We start from the raw sequence: 20,339 nt of genomic DNA on the forward strand, positions 1-20,339 counted from the left end.
ATGATTTTCTTCTTTAACTGACATTCCCACTGATGTGGTAGCTACGAATCTATAGACAAAGGTACCCAGGGAATTTAATTCAGTAGTCAAATTGCATTTTTATCTTATGTAGCATGTTAGTATTTTTGTTTTAAAAATTGGCCTTACGTTTAGCAAGTTCTGTCTTATTCCCTAAGGAATGTTCAACAGCAGCTGGTGATCGTTTTGTGGGAGGGGTGGGTTGCACGCTGAGAGTGGAGGCCAAAAGGTCAACTCTGGGGTTGTTCTTGGGGGAGCTGTCTACCTTGCTTTCCAAGACAAGTCGCTCATTGTCCTAGCCTGTAGGCTAGGGTGGTAGGCCAGTGAGCCCCAGGGATTTGGCTGCCTCTGTCTCCCCAGCACTAAGAGTAAAGGAAGGTGCCACATCACTTAGTTTGTGGGTTTCAGGGGTTGTTGCTTTATTGTTCAGGCTAATTTGCTCTAAAAGGAACTTAAGTTTTGCATATTATGGGACTAAAAGGGTAGTTTCTGGAGTGAGTGTGTTTGGATTTGAATCTGTGTATAGCAGGCAAGACCAGCGTGTGGAGGTGAGACCTGGGGTGTGTTCTAGAACCTCTAGCTTCAGTTTTCTCATCTGTAATGGGGACAGTACTAGCACATACCACACAGAAAGTGTGAGGATCCAGTAAACTCATAAATGTTCAGTACAGTGCCTGGCATATAGTAGGTATTAGCTTCTTAATATTTAAGATGCTATCTTTTTAATATGTACTACATATCACAGTGTTCTATTAATAGTCCTCTAATAAAGGTCATCAGTATTTTTGAATATAGGTTAAATTGTCATTTCTGTAAAGTGTGGCTGTCAGGCTGCATGTCAGGCCCCTTGCCATATTCTGTGGCCATCAGTGACTTGCAGCGTGTTTTGTCCCTAACACTGCCTGTTGCATTGGGACTGTTAAAGTAAGCACGCTGCACCCTTTCTAAAAGTCTGTGTCTTCATTATTGAGTTGGTAGGTAGAGCACTCTGCTACTGTTTTCCTTAGCTTCTTTTAAAAAAATTTAGGCCAGGTGGTGTACACCTTTAATCCCAGCACTTGGGAGGCAGAGGCAGGTGGGTCTCAGCAAGTTTGAGGCCAGCCTGGTCTACAAAGTGAGTTCCAGGACAGCCAAGAATGTTATACAGAGAAACCCTGTCTTGAAAAACCAAGAAAAAAAAATAGATTCATTTATTTTTACATATATGAGAGTTTTGTCTGCATGTACAGATAAGTACCACGTGCATGCTCGGTGCCCATGAAGTTCAGAAGAAGGGTCAGGGCCCTTGGAAATGGAGTTATAATGATTGTGAACCATCATGTGGATGCTGGGAACAGAACCTCAGTTCAGCAAAAACAAGCACTTTTAATTGCTGAGCCACCTCTCCAGTCCCCTCATTCAGCTTTTTAACACAATGTAACTTAGTAATACTATTGGTAAAGAAGAGAAAAAAGTATTGCCTGCTTCCTCAAAAACATTACTAAGAAAATCCTCAGTCCTTACCAGGGACCTACAGGCCTGTGGTGAGTCAGATGGTACTTAGTTACCCAGTGTCTCTGTGGGTCACCTGGAGGCAAACGGGTGTGCTCTGCCACAAACTCTGAAGAGGAGAGGTTGTCATGAACACCACTAAGATCTTCATGGTCTGATCATAGCTTCACCGGAGCAGATGAGCCCATCAGGGGGCCTTGTGCCCTGGTGTAAAGAAGGGGTTTGTCAATCCTAGAGGGCCACATAAGTCAAAAGGTGTTTCTTGGTGTTATCTCAGAAATGAGAAAGGGTTGCACAGACAATCTGTATCCTTTGTACAAAATAAAATGCACTTGCTATGCCAAGTGTGTAAAATGAGTAGAGAGATCCCACGTGTTTCAGGAAGCTACCATTAGTCTTTAAAGTAGTTGGAAAAGTGTAAAAACGGTGGTATTCCAAGAAAAAGAATAACCAGAGTTGCTTAGCCTAATATTCCAGGCTTAGAAGATGTCCTGAGAGGCCGCACGGGGAGACTCATCAGGTGGGGCTTCAGCTGCCTAGTCATTGGATCTGTAGTAGATATGTTTATCAAATAACAAATCCGTTATCAGTGCAATTACACAAGGAAAACAAAACCAGTTCAAGGACCTTACTCATTGTCTTACTGTTTGATAGGGGAGACAAGAATTAACTGTTAATATAACATACAATGCTGGGTTGTTACAATGGTGTGAACCTAGCACTTTAGAAGGTCAGAACCTGGAATACTTAATTGTGTGTCCATGGGAAGGAATTCATAAAGTCAGGCTGAGTGGGGAAAGTGGGAAGAAAGCCACCAGGAGGACGGGAGTGGAGCCTCCTAAACACGGAAGGAGGGTGCATCTCATGCCCGGCTCTCGGACTGTGTGCATCAGGAGCACTTAGCCTACTCTTAGTTGTAAACAAAGATTAGCAGAGTGTGATTGCATGCACCTGTAGTCCCAGATACATTAGAGGCGGAGGCAGGAGAATCATTTTGGGTCTGGAGTTTGAGGCCAGGCTGGGATGTACAGCAAGACACTGTCTCAGAAAGCAAAAAAAATATTACACTAGTTGTTGAATATGGTTTGAAGGGAAAATGCACCCCAGACATCAGGAGCGCCCTGGTGGCTTTCTACAGAGTCATCTTGAAATCTCGCTGAATGGTGGATGGGAAGAGAGGATGAATAGAGGAGTCATATCAAAGGGATTTGGTAGGCTGCAGAGAGAGGACTGCTGAACTTGCCTAAAGGTGAGATGGTCCTTTGGGGTTCCTGATTCATGAAAGAGTCTGTGAGACATTCTGCAGGACACAGCAGATAGTGACTGACTGTCTTTGAAATTTCCTGCTTCATGGAAAAGTCTTTTGGATACTATGGGCCTGAAGGCTGAAGATAGATGCCCCAACGGTACAGAGGAATTTTGGGTGACTGTCCAGGCAGCGAGATGTCTCTGTCATTTCTAGAGTTTTGGAAATTGCTTACTTCTGGTGTACTTAGGTAATATTATATCCTTCTGAGTCTCTGATGGAGTTGAAGAATGGTTATAGTTATAGATTTCCTTAGTTATGATAAAAGGTAAAATAGATATAAATATTGTAACTGTAATTCTTGCTTTATAACTGTTTTGCTATATGTAATTTTACTCTGTTAAAATGAAAGCCTTCTTTTTTTGTTTAAACAGAAAAAGGGGAAATGATGGAGTAAGGTCATCTGTCTATTTGTTACTTTCATTGGTTAATAAAGAAACTGCCTTGGCTTTTTGATAGGGCAGGATTTAGATAGGTGGAGTAGACAGAACAGAATGCTGGGAGAAAGAAAGCATAGTTGGACCGACGCCATGGAGCCAGCCGCCAGGTCAGACATGCTGAATCTTCCCCGGTAAGCTACCACCTCGTGGTGCTACACAGATTATTAGAAATGGGTTAGTCAAGATGTGAGAATTAGCCAATAAGAGGCTGAAACTAATGGGCCAAGCAGTGTTTAAATAAATACAATTTGTGTGTTGTTATTTCGGGTGTAAAGCTAACCCTGTGGAAGCCAGGTGGGATGAAAAGCAGGCCTGCTCACCTCATCACTACAGTAGGCCTTTGGAATTGGGATTATGAGGAAGGAAAAGGAGCCGTGTGGTATTTTCTTGCCAACTGGCTGGGTGGATGTTCTTAGTGTGTCATTTTCATCAGTGTTGGGATGAGAGAGGAAACAGGAGTTCAGGACAAAAAAGGGAGAAGGATACTGTGTTTAGTTTCTGGGATTTGAATGGGAAAGGCCTGTGGGACATCCCAATATCTAGTAGATGTGAACTCACATAAATAGATGTAGCCTTCAAAAAGATTGTTTAAACTAAGCAACAAGAATGCCCAGGCCTGGGTCTTGGAGAACACCCAGCCTGGTCCATGTGGGAAAAGGGCTGTATATGTTGTTTCCTGTGTTCTCTGTCCTCTTCCTCTCTCTAGCAATGGAGACAACTGAGGTTGACTGTATTGATCTCGTGTAGTTGCTCTTTAGGTGTACTATTTTAAATGGCTTTTATTATTTTCACTTTCAACTTTAAATGTGTATGTAAACAGACATTTCTTTCCCATCCATCAATTCCCAAGTAACCACTCACAGGCTTAATATGACTTATAAATTAAATGCTTGGCCAATAGCTCAGGCTTATTATTACCTAGCCCCTCCCCCCTTTTTTGGTTTTTTGGACAGGGTTTCTCTGTGGCTTTGGAGCCTGTCCTGGAACTAGCTCTTGTAGACCAGGCTGGCCTTGAACTCACAGAGATCTGCCTGCCTCTGCCTCCCAAGTGCTGGAATTAAAGGCATGCACCACCACCACCCGGCTTACTAATCCATATTAAATTAACCCATATTCCTTATTTATGCTCTGCCATCTGGTGGTACCTTTTTTTTTAGCATGGCACGTTCATTTCCTGCTCCCTATGCATCTGGCTGGTGACCCCTGACTCTGCCCTTCTCCTTCCCAGCATCCTTAGTTTGGTCACCCCACTTAAACTTCCTGCCTGGCTACTGGCCAATCAGTGTTTTATTAAACCAATTTGAATGACAAATCTTTACAGTGTACAAGGGGATTATTTCATAGCATATGTAAATGTCACTTTATTGGATTTTGGGGTTTTACTATGTGAGTAATTCTTGCAAAGAAACTGGTAATATTTGTCATAGTATTAAACATTAATCTTCCAAAATGATTCTTAGTACAATTAGTCCCTTTCTTTAATTGCTCTTTCCTTCCACAGGAACTGATGCAACAGAATGGGATTGGCTACGTGTTAAATGCCAGCAATACGTGTCCAAAGCCCGACTTCATTCCTGAATCTCACTTCCTGCGAGTGCCTGTGAATGACAGCTTTTGTGAAAAAATTCTGCCCTGGTTGGACAAGTCTGTGGATTTCATAGGTATGTAGCTGAAGACCAGGGGACACGCCCTTCGAGCCTTAGTGTCACAGTTAGGGATAGCTACCCCTCCCCTGTCTGAAAACAGTACATGATGTCACTTCCACATTTAGTGGTCAAGGTGACGTGTGCCATGCCGTTGGCCTTGTGACCTACTAGCTGACTTTTAACAGCACCAAGGTTAAGCCTTGCAGGATCTGTGATTATGCTTTGCAGATTCTTAAAAATCAGTTAAGCTTTCAGAGCTAACTCACCCTTCCACTTTGCAAATCCTTTGAAAACGTTTGATAAATCTGGCTGACTTTCCCTCTTACTTAGTGTTGTGTTTTCCCTGGGTAAAGTCAGGTCCTGTGAAAATACCCTGTTAGGTATGAAGTCCTTTTATTTGTTACAATGTTTCCTGAGCCTCAGGTCATGCATGGATAGTTTCAAGTAGTTTTTGGTGCAGTGAAATTCCAACACATACTCCCACGCGCACGGACAGAAGCTAGTCTGTACCATACAGTTCACACTAAAATGATCATAAAGAAAATTCACCAGGATAATACTCTTTCATTGCACCTCTAAGAAGTATATTCAGCATACTATTCAATTTGTTGTCCTTAAGAAGAAACCAGCTGTGATTAATGTTCCCATTGCATGTCGTGTTGATTCAGAGACATGTTTCAAGTCCTGCTCAACCCCACCCCCAGCAAGTCCTTGATTCTGCACTGAGGCAACATAGAGTTGATTCAAAGGATGTACTTTGGAGCCAAACTATGAGCCCTTCCTCCCCAGTTATCAGTTAAGTGATTGTGTGTACCTAACTTAAAACTCTCGCATGCCTGGTTCCTGAAGTAGAGGCTGAAGGTCATGGACCTTCTTCATAGGGATAGTGTGAGGACCAAAGCAATGATCTGTATGCACCAAACCTTTACAGCAGACTCGGCTCAGAGTCAGCTCTGAAGAAATGTACTTTTCCTTTTCTACCCTTGCTTCTTCCGACACAGGCTCCCGCTGTGTGGAGGCTGGCCTCAGACTTCGGGCCCAGGCACTCATCCCAGGTCGCTGGGGGTGCGGGCACAGTTTGCCCTCTCTGACTAACGAACATTTTAGAGATGGCCAGGAGCGGTTCTTTTCCCCATCTGTAGGTCTGTGCTGTCACCTCCCCAGCCATCACTTCCTTCTGTGAGCTGGGACTCCTCAGTGCCCCCTTAGTTAACTTTCCAGTCCTCTCCCTCCGTCTTGATTATTTGTTGTTGGAGACAAAGGTTTCTGTACTTTTCTGTTTAAGCCTAAACATTGTTCTTGGGTTTCTGTAGTACTAACTTGCTGTTATTTCCAGCTTCACCATCTCTGTCTTCTTGTTCCTCACTTCAGAACTTGTAGAGGCTCCTTAATTTCCTACACAAAAATATGTCTCTTAGCCTAATGTTCCCAAGACTGCCCCCCCCCAACAAATGTCCCCACCTTTGCAGCCAGCTCCAGCTATTTCTTGGAGGGCTTGTGAGTGTCAGCCTGGGTAGGCTGCTTCCTGAGCACCCTGCTCAGGACTGATAGGGCTTTCCTGTGCACGGTTCCTTCCCCTCTTGGCCAGGTCTTTGTGTGTGAGACTTCCACTTGGAGCCTTGGGCCACACTCAGTCTGTCAAGACTGTGAAATGAATCCATTCTAGAATAAGCACTTTTATGTTTAATTTTTAAAAATTATCAGATGAGCCAGGCAGTAGTGGTTCGTGCCTTTAATCCCAGCACTTGGAAGGCAGAGACAGGTGGATCTCTGTGAGTTCAAGGCCAGAGCGAGTTCTAGGACAGGCTCCAAAGCTACACAGGGAAACCTTGTCTTGAGAAACAAAAAAGAAAAAATTATTATGGTTGTAAACCCAGCATGAGCATAATAGAAAAAGTTGAAGGGGAGAGGGAAACCCATCATCCACATTGCAATGTGTGTTACTGTCAGGTTTCCAAAAACATTTGTTTACTTACTTGTATGTATTGAGTCTGGCGTGTGCGTGACCCAGCAGACCTGTCACATTAGCGTGTATGGAGGTCAGAGGACAGTCTAGGGTCAGTTCTCACCTTCTGCTTGGAGGCAGCATCTCTTCTGTTTCTGTGACTTCACTGGTACTCAGGCTGTTGCCTGTATGGCTGTCAGTTTTACCTCTTTGCAGCCTCCTTCAAAAATTTTAATTAATTTATTTTTTTTGTTATTTGCGAATGTGATGCATGAGTGTGGGCACACATGTGCCACCGCAGAGGACAGCTTTGGGGCGTGGGTTCTTTCCCCCCACCGTAGATTTCAGGGATTGAACTCAGGCTGTTAGGCTTATGCACCCAGCACTTTTACTTGCTGAGCCTTCCTGCCATTTCCCCCATTTTTTAAAAAAAAAATAATCTTTTAAAAAATATGTGTCAGTATTAACTGCTTGTGTAATATTGCTAGTTTTGAACCATTGAGGAGTGTGAGAACAGGACCATGATAGGTTCTTATAGTCTAATTTTTATAGATAGTCATTATTTAAAATTTTTATTTTAGATCTATATTTATCCTTTTGCATGTTTTTGTTGCATATGTGTATGTGCTTGGTGCCTGAGGTAGTCAGAAGAGGACATCAAATACTCTGGCTCTGGAGTCACACAACTGCAGTGTGGTGCTGGGAGCCAAACCCCAGTCCTCAGCAAGAGCAACAAGTACTCTTCACCGCCGAGCCACTCTCCAGCCCAGATCATTATTAGCATAATAGAAAATACGCTCAAATTTAAGAGAGCTGAAACCGATGATTTTAGTGTGTGCTGGGAGTGGAATTTGTAGCTTTCTTTAAACATGGTAGGCAGTGGTCTGCACTGCATTTCTCCCGTAGTGCTTTCAAGCCTGGGTGTGGAGCAGCTTCCAGCTAGGGAATGGGATCAGTGTAGACAGACACATTTTATACCTTGAGATAGAAAAAAGGGGAAGGACCAAATTACAGGAAAAGTACAACGGCTGTGGCAGAAAATCAGAATTGCCATTAGGTGTAAACCGTAGCTTTGAGTTTCCATCCCAAGGGAAAGAAAGAGCAAGGAGTAGAAGATAAATGTGTTTGCAATGCAACAGGATTTACATGCAGGCGGGTGTTATTTATGTCGGCCTGGTTCTGCGTGTCGGTGTGGGTTGTGCTCATTTGTTCCTGTATGGCTTCCTTTTCTAGCAGGGACACTGCTTGTTGCTTACTCTTAAAGTATAATGAATATACATATACATATTCATTATATATATGTGAATTATATATATGAACGAGCATATAATGAGTAATAAATCGCATCTACTAGACGTCTGTATCACAGGCTGCAAAGCCGAACCAGCTTTATATTCATTAGCTAGTGCAGGTTCCTTGTGTTCTTACAATTTTAAGAATTTCAACCTCACTGCCAGTGGTGGTGGCTCACACATTTAATTCCAGCACTTGGGATGCAGAGGCAGGCAGATCTTTGGGTTCAAAGCCAGTCTGGTTTACAGAGCAAGTATACAGAGAAAAATCCATCTCAAAAATTAACCTCAACTTTGATAAATGGAAAGGGAAGGATTCGGCTCCATGGCTGAGCACATGTGTAGTTGTTCAGAACAGAATCAGTCATGGCAGTTGCTTCCAGGCCATTTGGGATAATGTCATCTGCTCCTACATGTAAGCTTTTAAAGCTCCTCATCAGCAAAGAGGGCAGCACCGGGTGTATACCCTGGCTTTGCTTCTAATGGTATCCACAAGTCTCTTAACGCGTTCTGGGGGATTAAGATGATGCAATATGTTAGTAACTCCTGCTTCCTATTAGCGAGCTCTGGTCCAGCATACACATGAGTTTTGAGTTAATAAATAGCTGGGGAGATAGCTCCACCTGTTAAAGTGCTTGCTGTGCAAGCGTGAGGACCTGAGTTTGATGCCCAGAGCCCACAGAAAGATGATGGGCACCGTGGTGCTTGCCTGTCATGCAGTACTGGGGAGCAGAGACAGAAGAACGCCCCGAGGCTTGCTGGCTAGCCAGCCAGCTACCCTAGCCTACTTGGTGAGTTCCAGACCCGTGAAATAGTGTCTGAAAACCATACACCTGGACTCCTTTTTACACCTGAGGAATGGCAGCTGAGGTTGACCTGTCTTCCACTCTGTATTCTTCCACACATACATACATACATTCTCTGTACACACACATGCATTCTGCATGGTAAATGCTCTGAAATAAGAGCCAAGCAATCTGATGTAGTAACTCGTTGCTTTTTAGTAATCTTTTGGGATCTTAATGGCAAGAGAACTGCCTTTCTTCTAATAAACAGCACTAAAGGATAACTAGGAGGTTCCGCATGTGAGCCCTGCTTTGAAGTTTCAGGTGAAATCACTGACGGTAACATTCAGGGTAATGCTTAGTATAAGATTTCCTTACTGAAGGAATTCCTAGTGACCTTTCTTAAATTTGCTCCCACAGAGAAAGCAAAAGCTTCCAATGGCTGTGTGCTGATACATTGCTTAGCTGGAATCTCTCGCTCTGCCACCATTGCTATTGCCTACATCATGAAGAGGATGGACATGTCTCTAGATGAGGCTTACAGGTAAGGGCAGGAACATGGCTTATGGAACATGCTTTTCGTTTTCCCTGAAACAGGAAGACCTGTGAAGGCGACTGAGTAGATGAAGGCAGACCAAGATGATTCTGGTCACACTCGTCACAGGTCCTTGGTGGCCATGGCCTGGCAGAGATGGAGAAAGAGTGTGGTTTAGCTGTCATTCTCTCTAGCCATATGTTCACCCTCAGCTGCCTTTTAGTAACAATAGGTCAGTAAAGTGTATTCCCTTCCCTTGCTAGAGAAGCATGGCCTTTTCTGATTGGTAAGTGGGGAAAGTATCTCTTGCACAGTGCCCACCAGTGCTCTGCTTGACCATACTTCCTAGATGAAAAAGTCTGATGCACTCATTCATAAAATCTGAATAAAACTTCCTGTCTTGTCTAACTGGCCAGGTTTTACAGGTAGTGTCTGATTAGGCTGCTTCTGTTATCTCAGTGGGAAGCAGGAAGTGGCAGGATGTGAGGACAGGTGAGTCTGAGTCCCCTGCCCTGTTGGCAAGAAGTAATTGGTTTTCATATGAAAAACAAGAATATAGATGTGCCCTGCTGACTTATTTTAATATTTGAGTTTCTCAAACTATAAATTCTAGAACAAAGTGAGCTGCTTAGACAGCCTGTCTTGCTGATCACTGGAAGGGATGGGTCCTCTTTCGGCACAAGCTCTCTCCAGTAAGGTCTCTGTCCCTGTCATCTTTCTGCGTTGGCTGAAGCCAGGTGGGAAGGCCCACACCCTCATATCATATTACAGTTTATTATTTGAGTTGTTATGTCTTGATGAATTTTTAACATGGTGGTCACAAAAATGGGCCCAGGCATTATACAGTCCAGGCTTTGAGTCCCGCCCCATCACATCCAGCTGTGTTCACTTTGGGACTTTATGGGTATCTAGATAAACAGGTTAAGGACGGAATACCGCAGCACAGTGGTAGTGTTTAGCACCCAGAGGTCAGTTTGTAGCCTATTGTTCTGTCATTCTGAATATAAAAAGAACTGTAGAATTGAGTGCTGTGACGCTTTGCCATCTGCTGCCATCTCTGGGAGATGTGTGTGTAACGGGGCGGAGTTGAGCAAACAGTCCTCTTATCCACTGCACTGGAAGCCTTGGCTCCTTAGAAATAAGGAACCTGGAGGCTCCCCACTGGCACACATCCTACCGTCCACATGGTTCCCTGAGTAAGGTATCTCACCTTGGTCCTGAACTTGTAAATGAACCCGATTCCAAAGCACCGGGAAGGTGTAGTAACGCCATGCCTCACTTTCTCTTAGTGCCCTCAAGACAAAGTGCAGTTGTAATATTCAGGGATTTTGCTTTGTCCTCTCTGTAGATTTGTGAAAGAAAAAAGACCTACCATATCGCCAAACTTTAATTTTCTGGGCCAACTCATGGACTACGAGAAGACTATTAAGAAGCAGACTGGAATGTCAGGGCCAAAGAGCAAACTCAAGCTGCTGCACCTGGACAAATCCAGCGAGTCTGCAGCCTCGGAGGGTGGATGGAAGAGTGCGCTGTCTCTCAGTCCACCCCATGTCAGCTCTACCTCAGAGGCATCAGGGCAAAGGCTTGTGCATCCTGCCAGTGTGCCCAGCTTACAGCCGTCACTCTTAGAGGACAGCCCCCTGGTACAGGCGTTCAACGGGCTCCAGCTGTCGTCAGAGAAGCTGGAAGACAGCAATAAGCTCAAGCGCTCCTTCTCTCTTGATATCAAGTGTGTTTCGTATTCGGCCAGTGTGGCAGCATCTTCCCATGGCTTTTCGTCAGAGGATGCTGTGGAGTACTACAGACCTTCTGCCACACTGGATGGGACCAGCAAGCTTTGCCAGTTCTCCCCCGTTCAGGAGGTATCAGAGCAGACTCCAGAAACCAGCCCAGATAAGGAGGAGGCCCACGTTCCCAAGCAGCCCCAACCCACCAGGCCTTCAGAGAGCCAGAGCAAGCGATTGCACTCAGTGAGAACCAGCAGTAGTGGGACCACCCAGAGGTCCTTCTTCTCACCGCTGCACCGGAGTGGAAGTGTCGAGGACAATTACCACACCAACTTTCTTTTCGGCCTTTCCACCAGCCAGCAACACCTCACCAAGTCTGCTGCAGGGCACGGTCTCAAGGGCTGGCACTCAGATATTCTGGCGCCCCAGTCCTCTGCCCCTTCCCTGCCCAGCAGCTGGTATTTTGCCACAGAGCCCTCACACTTCTACTCTGCTTCCGCCATCTACGGAGGCAACACCGGTTACTCTGCCTATAGCTGTAGCCAGCTGCCCACTTGCACTGACCAAGTCTATTCTGTTCGTAGGCGGCAGAAGCCCAGCGACAGAGCTGACTCGAGACGCAGCTGGCACGAAGAGAGCCCCTTTGAAAAGCAGTTTAAACGCAGAAGCTGCCAGATGGAATTCGGAGAGAGCATCATGTCAGAGAACAGGTCGAGGGAAGAGCTGGGCAAAGTGGGCAGTCAGTCTAGCTTTTCAGGCAGCATGGAAATCATTGAGGTTTCCTGAGAAGAAAGACCCTTGAACTTCTGATGACGTTTTGTTTTGTTTCTTGTTCACAAAAAAATATTCCCTGTAAATCTGAAATATGTATATGTATATACATATATATTTTTGGAATATAGAGCTACGGTGTAAAAGCAAAAGATGAATCAACACAGTTACTCTCTCAGCACCTGCACTGAGAGCAGCTAATTCTCTCAGAAGAGTGGAACGGTAGATGTTAGAATTCCCCCAGCCAGGAGAAGAGATTTTGTTCAGTGAATTGCACATCTTGTTCCTACAAAAGCGAGGGTTTTTGTTTTTGATGTTGGAGTGCAAAGTCCCTCCCATTTTCATGTGCAACAGAGATCTCCAGAACTCACCTCTGTCCAGGCCCTTCCCTGTGCACCTTAGCGCTGAGACTGAGCCAGCTGTGGGTCGGGGGAAAGACCCTCTTAGGGACAGACCCTAGTGGTAAGTCCAAGAGCAATGATCCTGTCCAAAGCTGAGTCGTAAATTTAAGCTTAATTGGCAGCTGAAGGACACGGGCATCATTCTGCTGGATGAACTATTAGGAGCCTTGCCCAGATCTACTCAACCAATCCAGTACCTCAGACAGGACATTTGGGGCCATCACCACTACCATGTCTAGGAGCCCATTTTCTAGGCATTGTGAATAAATAACTTATCACTTTCCAGACAAATTCATACTATCTGTGCACAAAATCCCAGTGTGCCTGGATGGGCAGCTGCCATTGTACCCTTCTTCTCAGCTTTAGAAGAGGGGAACCAACTAGAGTTCGGCATAGCTAGAGATTGCGCAGTCAGGTAGCTTAGAGACTTAAGCCAGGGATGGGACAGCAAACATTTGATTATAATAATCAAAGAATTATCTAAAGTGGGGTTGTTAATCCTTAAATCAACCACAGACTTGGGTTAGAGATAAATGTGAATCACTGAGCTGGTTAGCAGAGTGACAGCGCCCTCGGGTCCTCAGCCAGAACAGATGCTTTTCAGTTCTGTCTCATGGCATACAGGAAGATTCGAGAAGGTAAAACTTGAAGCAGGAAACAAATTTCCTTGGTGTCTTTTTTTCCTGTGGTATGCAATAAGGGTACTATGGGCTTTGGCAAGCAAGACCTATTCAGAATAAAACATACTAGAAAAGTCACAAAGGGGTTGTTGGATTTTGTTTAGTTGTGAATGCAGGAGAGCTGTATTCAAAAGCTGTCCCAGCAGGCTGAGGAAGGGCCATGTCAGATGGAGGACCACGGTTGTTTCTCAGTCTCTGGCGTACAATCACTGTGTGGACGTAATCCTGGCAGCGGAGAACAGAAGGTAGTAGGAACAAGTGTGCACATGATAGTGCCTATCTGCCTTTCAACTCCCTGGCTTGAGTTTTATCTTCCAGAGTACAGTCCTCCTCAAGGCCTTAATTCACGTCAGCAGGGTATGGGTGGGGCAGGTACGGTCATTGTTCTTTACTGTAAGTGTAGCAGGGGCTGACTCATGTCTCAGGTTTTTCTCTGTTTGTGAAATGGACAGTCCTTTGACTAGGATGTGACTTAATGTTTCCTATAGTGATTGCTAAAACCAGCATAGAATGACATGGTTCGAAGCTGATGGGCTTGATCAGAAGGATTATAGTCCTCATGGACATCCTGTACAGATAAGCTGTGTCTGGACACAGACGAAGGCAGAACACTGCACGGGGAACAGGTTGCCACTCTGTGGAGGGTTCTGTTCAGCAATCTGTGGTTTTGATATACATCAAAATCTCTTATGTAATCAGAAGTTGTTCTCAATGCTTCACAGTAAATTTTGATACACACACTAAATGCATAAGAGCCCACCCTCTTAAAATCTGCTCACGCTGGTAAGACATAATTTAAACCTGAAAGCAACAGCTCCATCATTCCGGAGGGTTTGGCTTCCGTATCTGGGTGGTGCGCTGCCTCTGCCATGTCATGTAGGGCTTTCTGGGCCGTGGTCCCTTCTGTGTAGTGACAGTCATTCTCTACAGCTGTCAGTCTTCATCACTAACGTCATCCGATCTTGGGGTCACAACTGCCACACTGAAAGGGCTGCCTCTGCGGCGCACTGTGGGTGGTGTGGTGTTGGCTCTCGTGAGCACAGGGAAGCCTGGAGTCTTCTGCAGATGCAGAGCAGTGACTTTAATGAGCAAAACTAGACTCTGAGAAATGCTGGAAACCGTTGAGACCGTGTGTAAAGTCAGAGTGGAAAGACTGTATAAATGTGTAATATGAATATAGTGTTGTGTGGAGTAAGGCAAGCTGCTGAATGGTTCGGTTGTGCATTTCTCGTTTTGATGTCATGTATGTTAATATGATGAAATAAAATTGAAACTGGTACCTGTTTATACATAAGTGTGAGAAGCAACCTCTCCTTGCAGGTCTTACCTTGATGGGAGCCATCCTATTTGTTACAAAAGAAGGGAGTCACAGCACCACAGATGAGAGGTTAGCCTTTTAAAATGGAAGTGGCGGGTGATACATCACATGGAACAGTGGGTGCTGGCCTGCGTTCCCTATGCCAAGTGCACACTGTAAAACCTTCCTACCTGCCTGATTTCAGGGTATACAAGTACAGCATAAAAAGGAAAAGACAGGTGCCTGCATAGACTTTAGCACAAACAGGATTCTGTAGTCCTTCAAGGACAGACACACTGAGGAAGGGTAGCTCTTAACACGCTGTCCTGGGAGGCTAGAATGAGGCTCATGTGGGAGAGTGCTCACCTCACAGTCATAAGGCGCTGACTTTGATCCCTAGCACCACATAAACCAGACATGGTAAACAGTGGATCCCAGCAGAAACTTCAGAGTTTATGGTTATCCTTGGCCACACAGTGGGATAGGAGGCCGGTCTGTACTTCATGATATACTGTCTCAACAACAAAAATTTGTTCTCCATTCTATATATGTCTCAATGACTTCTACTTAGATATTTAATCATATAAGAAGCTTAGCCTAACCAGTTTAAAAGTACACACTAGCTGGGCAATGGTGTCACACGCCTTTAATCCCAGCACTTGGGAGGCAGAGGCAGGCGGAGAAATACTGTTCAATACAAGGCAGACAGAATGGGTATAAAGAAAATCGTTAGCCAGTGAAATGACTCATTGGGTAAAGGTGTTTGCCATGCAAACCTGACCCAGAACCCATGTCAAGATACAAGAGAAGAACCAGTGCCACCGTTCTGTGAACTTACACACACACACACACACACATACACCATGGAGAGTCCAGGCCAGCCAGGACCACACAGAGACTTTGTTGCTGGGAATGGAGCCCAGCTGCAGAGTGCCTAACTAGCATGTGCAAGGCCCTGGGTTTGATTCCCTAGCACTTGAACCAAAGAAACCACAAAACCCAAACAAAATGGAACCATTCTTCTGTTCTAGCCTATGGTGTTCCTGAAACTGATTTCATCAAGTATTTACTCTGTAGGTATCTAGGTTCACGGCATATTTTATATTCTGAGGCGTTAACTTGAAAAGGTAAGAAATCGGACATGCACCGGTGCACATATATATGATCACTAATGATACAACCTTGAGGGAAACAAAGGCATGCCATAGGGTTGCGCTGCTGTGATGAAACACTATGCCCAAAAGCAGCTTGGGGAGGAGAGGGCGTATTGGGCTTACAGTTGCATATTACCGCCCATCATGGAAGGAAGTCAGGTAGGAACTCAGGCAGGACAGGAACACGGAGGCAGGAGCTGATGCAGGGGCCATGGAGAATGCTGCTTACTGGCTTGCTCTCCACAGCCCGCTTTCTTATAGAACCCAGGATTACCAGCCTAGGGGTGGCACTGCCCACAGTGAGCACAATTACTTCAGATTTGCCCATGGGCTAATCTATTGGGAACATTTTCTCAATTGAAGTACCCTCTTCGCAAATATTCTGGCTTGTGTCGACTTAAAAGTAGCCAGCGAAAAGTGAAATCTACAATGCCCTACGAGTATAACGTGTGTGTGTGTGTATCTAGGCTGTCCTTGAGTTCACAGTGATCCTCCTGCTTCAGCCTTCCAAGCACTGAGCCTAGACGTGTGCGCCACAGGCCTCATTAGTACTGGCTTTAATGCCACTCCACAAGTATTAAAACATCAGCACATAGAACAAGAGGTGAAGGCCAGCTTCAGATGCCTTTCACTGTAATAAAGAATCTGCAGTCAGTGTTCTGTTTGTCCCTAAATACAGGTAAGTGCATCACAGGGAAGCAAAGCAGGATCTTAGAGGCAGGGTGGAGCCCTGGTTTAAGAAGCAAGGAGGGAGGGAAAGAGGGAGGGACACCCCACGCTGGGAGCTCACAGTCTAAACAGGTAAAGATGCTCTCCAGGTGCTGGGTGTCTGTTACCCTAGCACTTGGGTAAAGAGACTGGACCATCAGAAAGTTGAGATCCTCAGCTACATAGTGAGTTTAAGGCCAGCAGCGTGGCTTACGTGAAACTCTATCTCAAGAACCAAAACAAACAACCAGAGTTAAGTATCATAGACTTCATAGTAGATGTGAAATGAGAGATTGTTCTCTCAAGGGCATGTTTGCCAATGACTGGACTTCCTTCCACCAGGTCCCATCTCCTAGGTCCCCCTCTTCCCAACAGCACCATTTTTTGGGGACTGACTGGGCTTTTCGCATTCATGGACCTTTGAGGGACATTAACTCCAAACTATAGTACTGAGGCTCAGGGAAATAAAATGGTTTACCAAAAAAATTAGACTTCCATCCAGGGCTCTCTGACAACTCCAGGCTATTTCTTCATTTCCACAAAAACCTGTACTGGCCAGATAGGCTAGCAGTCATCCAAGAGACACAGCAGGAGGATGTTTTGATACATCACTCACCTTCCCAGATTCCCTTGGAAAAGGACCCCAGAAGCCCTCGGCAGCTTCTCACACGGGAGCTTTCATCCAGGTGCAAGGATGCTCTGAAGCAGCCAACACTCCCCGGGCTGGAGCAGATCCCAGTAGCCATGTAGAAGATGGAAGGGGGTCCACCCTCTTCCAAATCTCAGCGGAACTTTGCTGGTGGCCAGCCTCACCCTAAAGGAGACCAGAAGGGATTTCTAGAAAATGGTTCAGCTTAGCCAAGCTCACACCACCTTCCGCACCCCACAGCAACACGTTAAACTAGGAGGATCCCCATCACAAGCTCTAGCCTCGCCCTAGAAGAAAGCAAGCTGGCTGCTGCAGCTTCTTTCATCCCCAACCCTTCTGCTGTGAAATGAGGAGATGGCTGGAGCGCGCAGCCCTCGGGCTGAGTCTGAGCCGCACTTCAGGCATTCACTACGCAAAGTCAAGTTGATGGCAGCAATGGAAGCCTGCACTGTACACACAGCTCTGAACGATTAGCCCTTCTTTCTTTGAAGGCTTAGGAGAATCTCTGCATAGAGCTGGGTTCTGGTAAATATTCCAGAAACTCAGGGAAAGACAATGGTGGTGGTGGCTGAGAAGAAGCCCCCAGTCTATGTGCACCTCCTGCGGTACTGTGCAACTTTCTGCCCATCTGAGACTTCGAGAAAAGGAAAAAGTATTTCTGAGGACAACTGGGGCCTCATCTAGCTACATCCCATATTAAAATGCTTTGTGGAAATAATATTAAAGCAGTATGAAAAATCAAAAATAGAATGAAACGCTATGGGAGAAAAAAAATCAATGGAAAAAGAGCAGACTCAGTTTGGAACTCCAGTCTCAGTTATCTGACATCTGAACATGCCCATGAGACAGAAGGCAAAGCACTGGAAACACTGGCAGGATTATTCGATGCGGGCTGCCATTCCTTCACCCAGGGCACACTCTAGAACCGTCTTAGGGTATTTCATAGGATTTATGCTACAGAACATCTGTTTTACATTGTAACTCCTGGGAATTGCTTTAGAAATGGCTAAAGCTCCAGTCATGAGAAGAAATATGTACAGACCACCTTCACTGGGGGCTCAACACGGGGAAAACCATGGCCCCATCCCCAGCTCGCTGCTGCAGCTCCCCAAAGCTCTCTCAGCCCATCTCACCTCCTCCCACACAAGGGATGAAGACATCAGCCCCAAGAAGGGAGGCAGACGACGACCCAGGGGCTACCCTGGAAGTGGTAGGTCCTGTTTGGGTTCTTCCAGCTCCAAACAAATGGACACTCTTTATGTATTTAGTCATCTGGAACATACTAGACATACTGGGAATGGTGAAGTCTGTAAACTTGGCACTATGGACACAGAGGCAGGAAGCGGTCACAAGCTCAGCCTGGCCTAGGAGTGAATTCTAGGCCAGCTACAAGTACACAGTCATGCTTCCTCTGCCACTCAACTGCCTACATTTTAGTTGGGATTTTAAAAAACATTATAAATTAGTATCTGATCAAGAACCAGGATTTTGTGGGCCTGGTAAGATGGCTCATTGAGTAAAGATGCTTGTCATGCAAGCCTAGAGACCTGAGTTCGATCCCCAGAACCCACATAAAGGTGGAAGGAGAGCGCCAGCTCCACAAATTTGTCTTCTGACCTCCAAGCACGCACTGTGACAATCCATACACAACACGTCATATACACAATCACAATAATAATAAAATTAAAAATAAAAGATTAGAATCAGATCAAGTTTAGCTGTTACACAATAAATTAAGCAGATTGATTTTAATCTTATAAAAAACACTGAAGGCTCTTCTGGCTCCTGATACTCTGGGTTCTGGAGGAATACAGGGAGCAAGGTAGCGGCTGTAGGCTCCAGCGCCATCTCTTCAGACCCCAGCTCTTCTCTTCAGGCCTGTCCCGCATTCATTCCACCCCTCCTTCCCTTGGCCTTTCTTCCTTGAACTCCTGAGATGGGCAGAAGTTCTTTTCTCAGCTTCATGATCCACAGCAGAAGAAGCAGTGGAAGGCAGAGGCGAGGTAGCCCTTTTCATGTCCCCGGAGCATCAGCGGAGCTCAGCGGGTCTCTGGATACGATCAGATGTTGGTGCAGACCTTGTTATGGAGGCCGAGGTCTGCCCACGGTCACAGAAGGCTGAACTCCGTATGGGAAAGCAGTTCACGAGTGAGTAAGGGGCGCCTTCAGTTTCCAGCGGCCCACAGGAGGGGCAGGGTACCTGAAAACAGGCAGTGTTCGGGAGGGGAGGAGGACGTTGCCAGACAGCTCCCTGATGTGATGGCAGCTGTCGTGGGGACAGAAACTGGACTTAGATCTTATATTTACGACCACAACCCAGAGAAGCGAGAGTCTCCCGGGTGCCAAGGAGAACACAGTTTCTTAATGTTTTCTCCAGTTTCATTGCAGGAGCTAGTCTATATACACTTTTAATTAAAAAATCTGAGCAAAATAAAAATAACTCTGGAGGCAATGTTCTTTAAAGAACTCATAGGAATTCAGCTGTCCCAACTTCGGGAATCAAGAACAACCACCTGGGAAAGTCGGGTGTCGGTCAACCACATCTAAGCAAACACTAGGGCCCAGCGAGGCTGGAGGAGCTGCGGCCAGGGGGGCAGGTGCCTGCTAGTGCCGCTCCCGCTCAGGCCGCATGCTGAAGGGCTCCAGGCGCTCGGTCTCGGGCAGCATGCTGTTCAGCCTCTCCATCAGTGGCACCGTCTGGTCGATGCCCATCTGGATGCGGCGCAGTATGGCCGACATCTCGTTAACCTTCTGGATCTGCTCCGCATACTTGGCGTATCTTTTCTGGCGCTCCTGCATGAAGCAAAAGAGGGTTTCCACGGACAGATCCATCTGTAGGAGGCAAACAGAAGCAAACACACACATTATACCCTGTTTAGCAAGTGTCTAGATTAACGGTTCTCAACCTGTGGGCGCGACTCTTGCAGGGGTCGCATATCAGCTATTTAAGTAGCAATATCACCACAGTTATGAAATAGAAACAAAAATAATTTTACGATTGGCGGTCCCCACGACATGAGGAACTGTATTAAAGGGTCACAGCATTAGGAAGGCTGAGAACCACTGCTCTGGCACAACAGTCAGAGCTGCGTTTTCAATACTCCTATGCCACTCTGTGTGCTGGTCATAGATGTGCCTGGCAGCCATGCTGTGTGTACCTGAGTGCTGGACATGGATGTGCCTGGCAGCCATTTTGTTTGTACCTGAGTCTGGCAGGCAATGAGGGGTTTTCTATCTGCTATAGTATTAGGGACAACCTTGCACTGGCTGAAGCATTGCTCTGTGCTCAGTGGGTGACCCAGATAGTGGAAGGTGAGAACTGACCCCGAGGTGTCCTCTGACCTCCACAGGCACACTCTGGCCCGTTTACACATGCATGAGACTGTGTACACCCAGAGTAAATAAAACATAATTAGTGATCAAGAAAAAAAGCAATATTGCTGTGTAGTTTTCTTCTTGCAGAGAAGGGGACAGAAGGTATAGCTTTCAGCAGT

General features: G+C 45.8%; 2 protein-coding genes across 2 annotated transcripts in view; one reads left to right on the forward strand and one right to left on the reverse strand.

The window, feature by feature from the left end:
- Dusp16 (dual specificity phosphatase 16) overlaps window positions 1-14,596 on the forward strand; it is an 86,501-nt gene extending 71,905 nt beyond the window's left edge. The window contains exons 5-7 of the mRNA XM_057771207.1: window positions 4,757-4,916; window positions 9,344-9,467; window positions 10,807-14,596. Coding sequence (XP_057627190.1) covers window positions 4,757-4,916; window positions 9,344-9,467; window positions 10,807-11,971 — 1,449 coding nt within the window. The 3' untranslated portion in view covers window positions 11,972-14,596. The remainder of the gene's footprint in view (window positions 1-4,756; window positions 4,917-9,343; window positions 9,468-10,806) is intronic.
- Window positions 14,597-18,542: 3,946 nt separating this feature from the next.
- Borcs5 (BLOC-1 related complex subunit 5) overlaps window positions 18,543-20,339 on the reverse strand; it is an 82,985-nt gene continuing 81,188 nt past the window's right edge. Inside the window, exon 4 of the mRNA XM_057792376.1 lies at window positions 18,543-19,677. Within this exon, the coding sequence (XP_057648359.1) occupies window positions 19,450-19,677 (228 nt within the window). The 3' untranslated portion in view covers window positions 18,543-19,449. The remainder of the gene's footprint in view (window positions 19,678-20,339) is intronic.

Source organism: Chionomys nivalis, chromosome 1 (assembly GCF_950005125.1).
Source record: "Chionomys nivalis chromosome 1, mChiNiv1.1, whole genome shotgun sequence".
NCBI lineage: Eukaryota > Metazoa > Chordata > Mammalia > Rodentia > Cricetidae > Chionomys > Chionomys nivalis.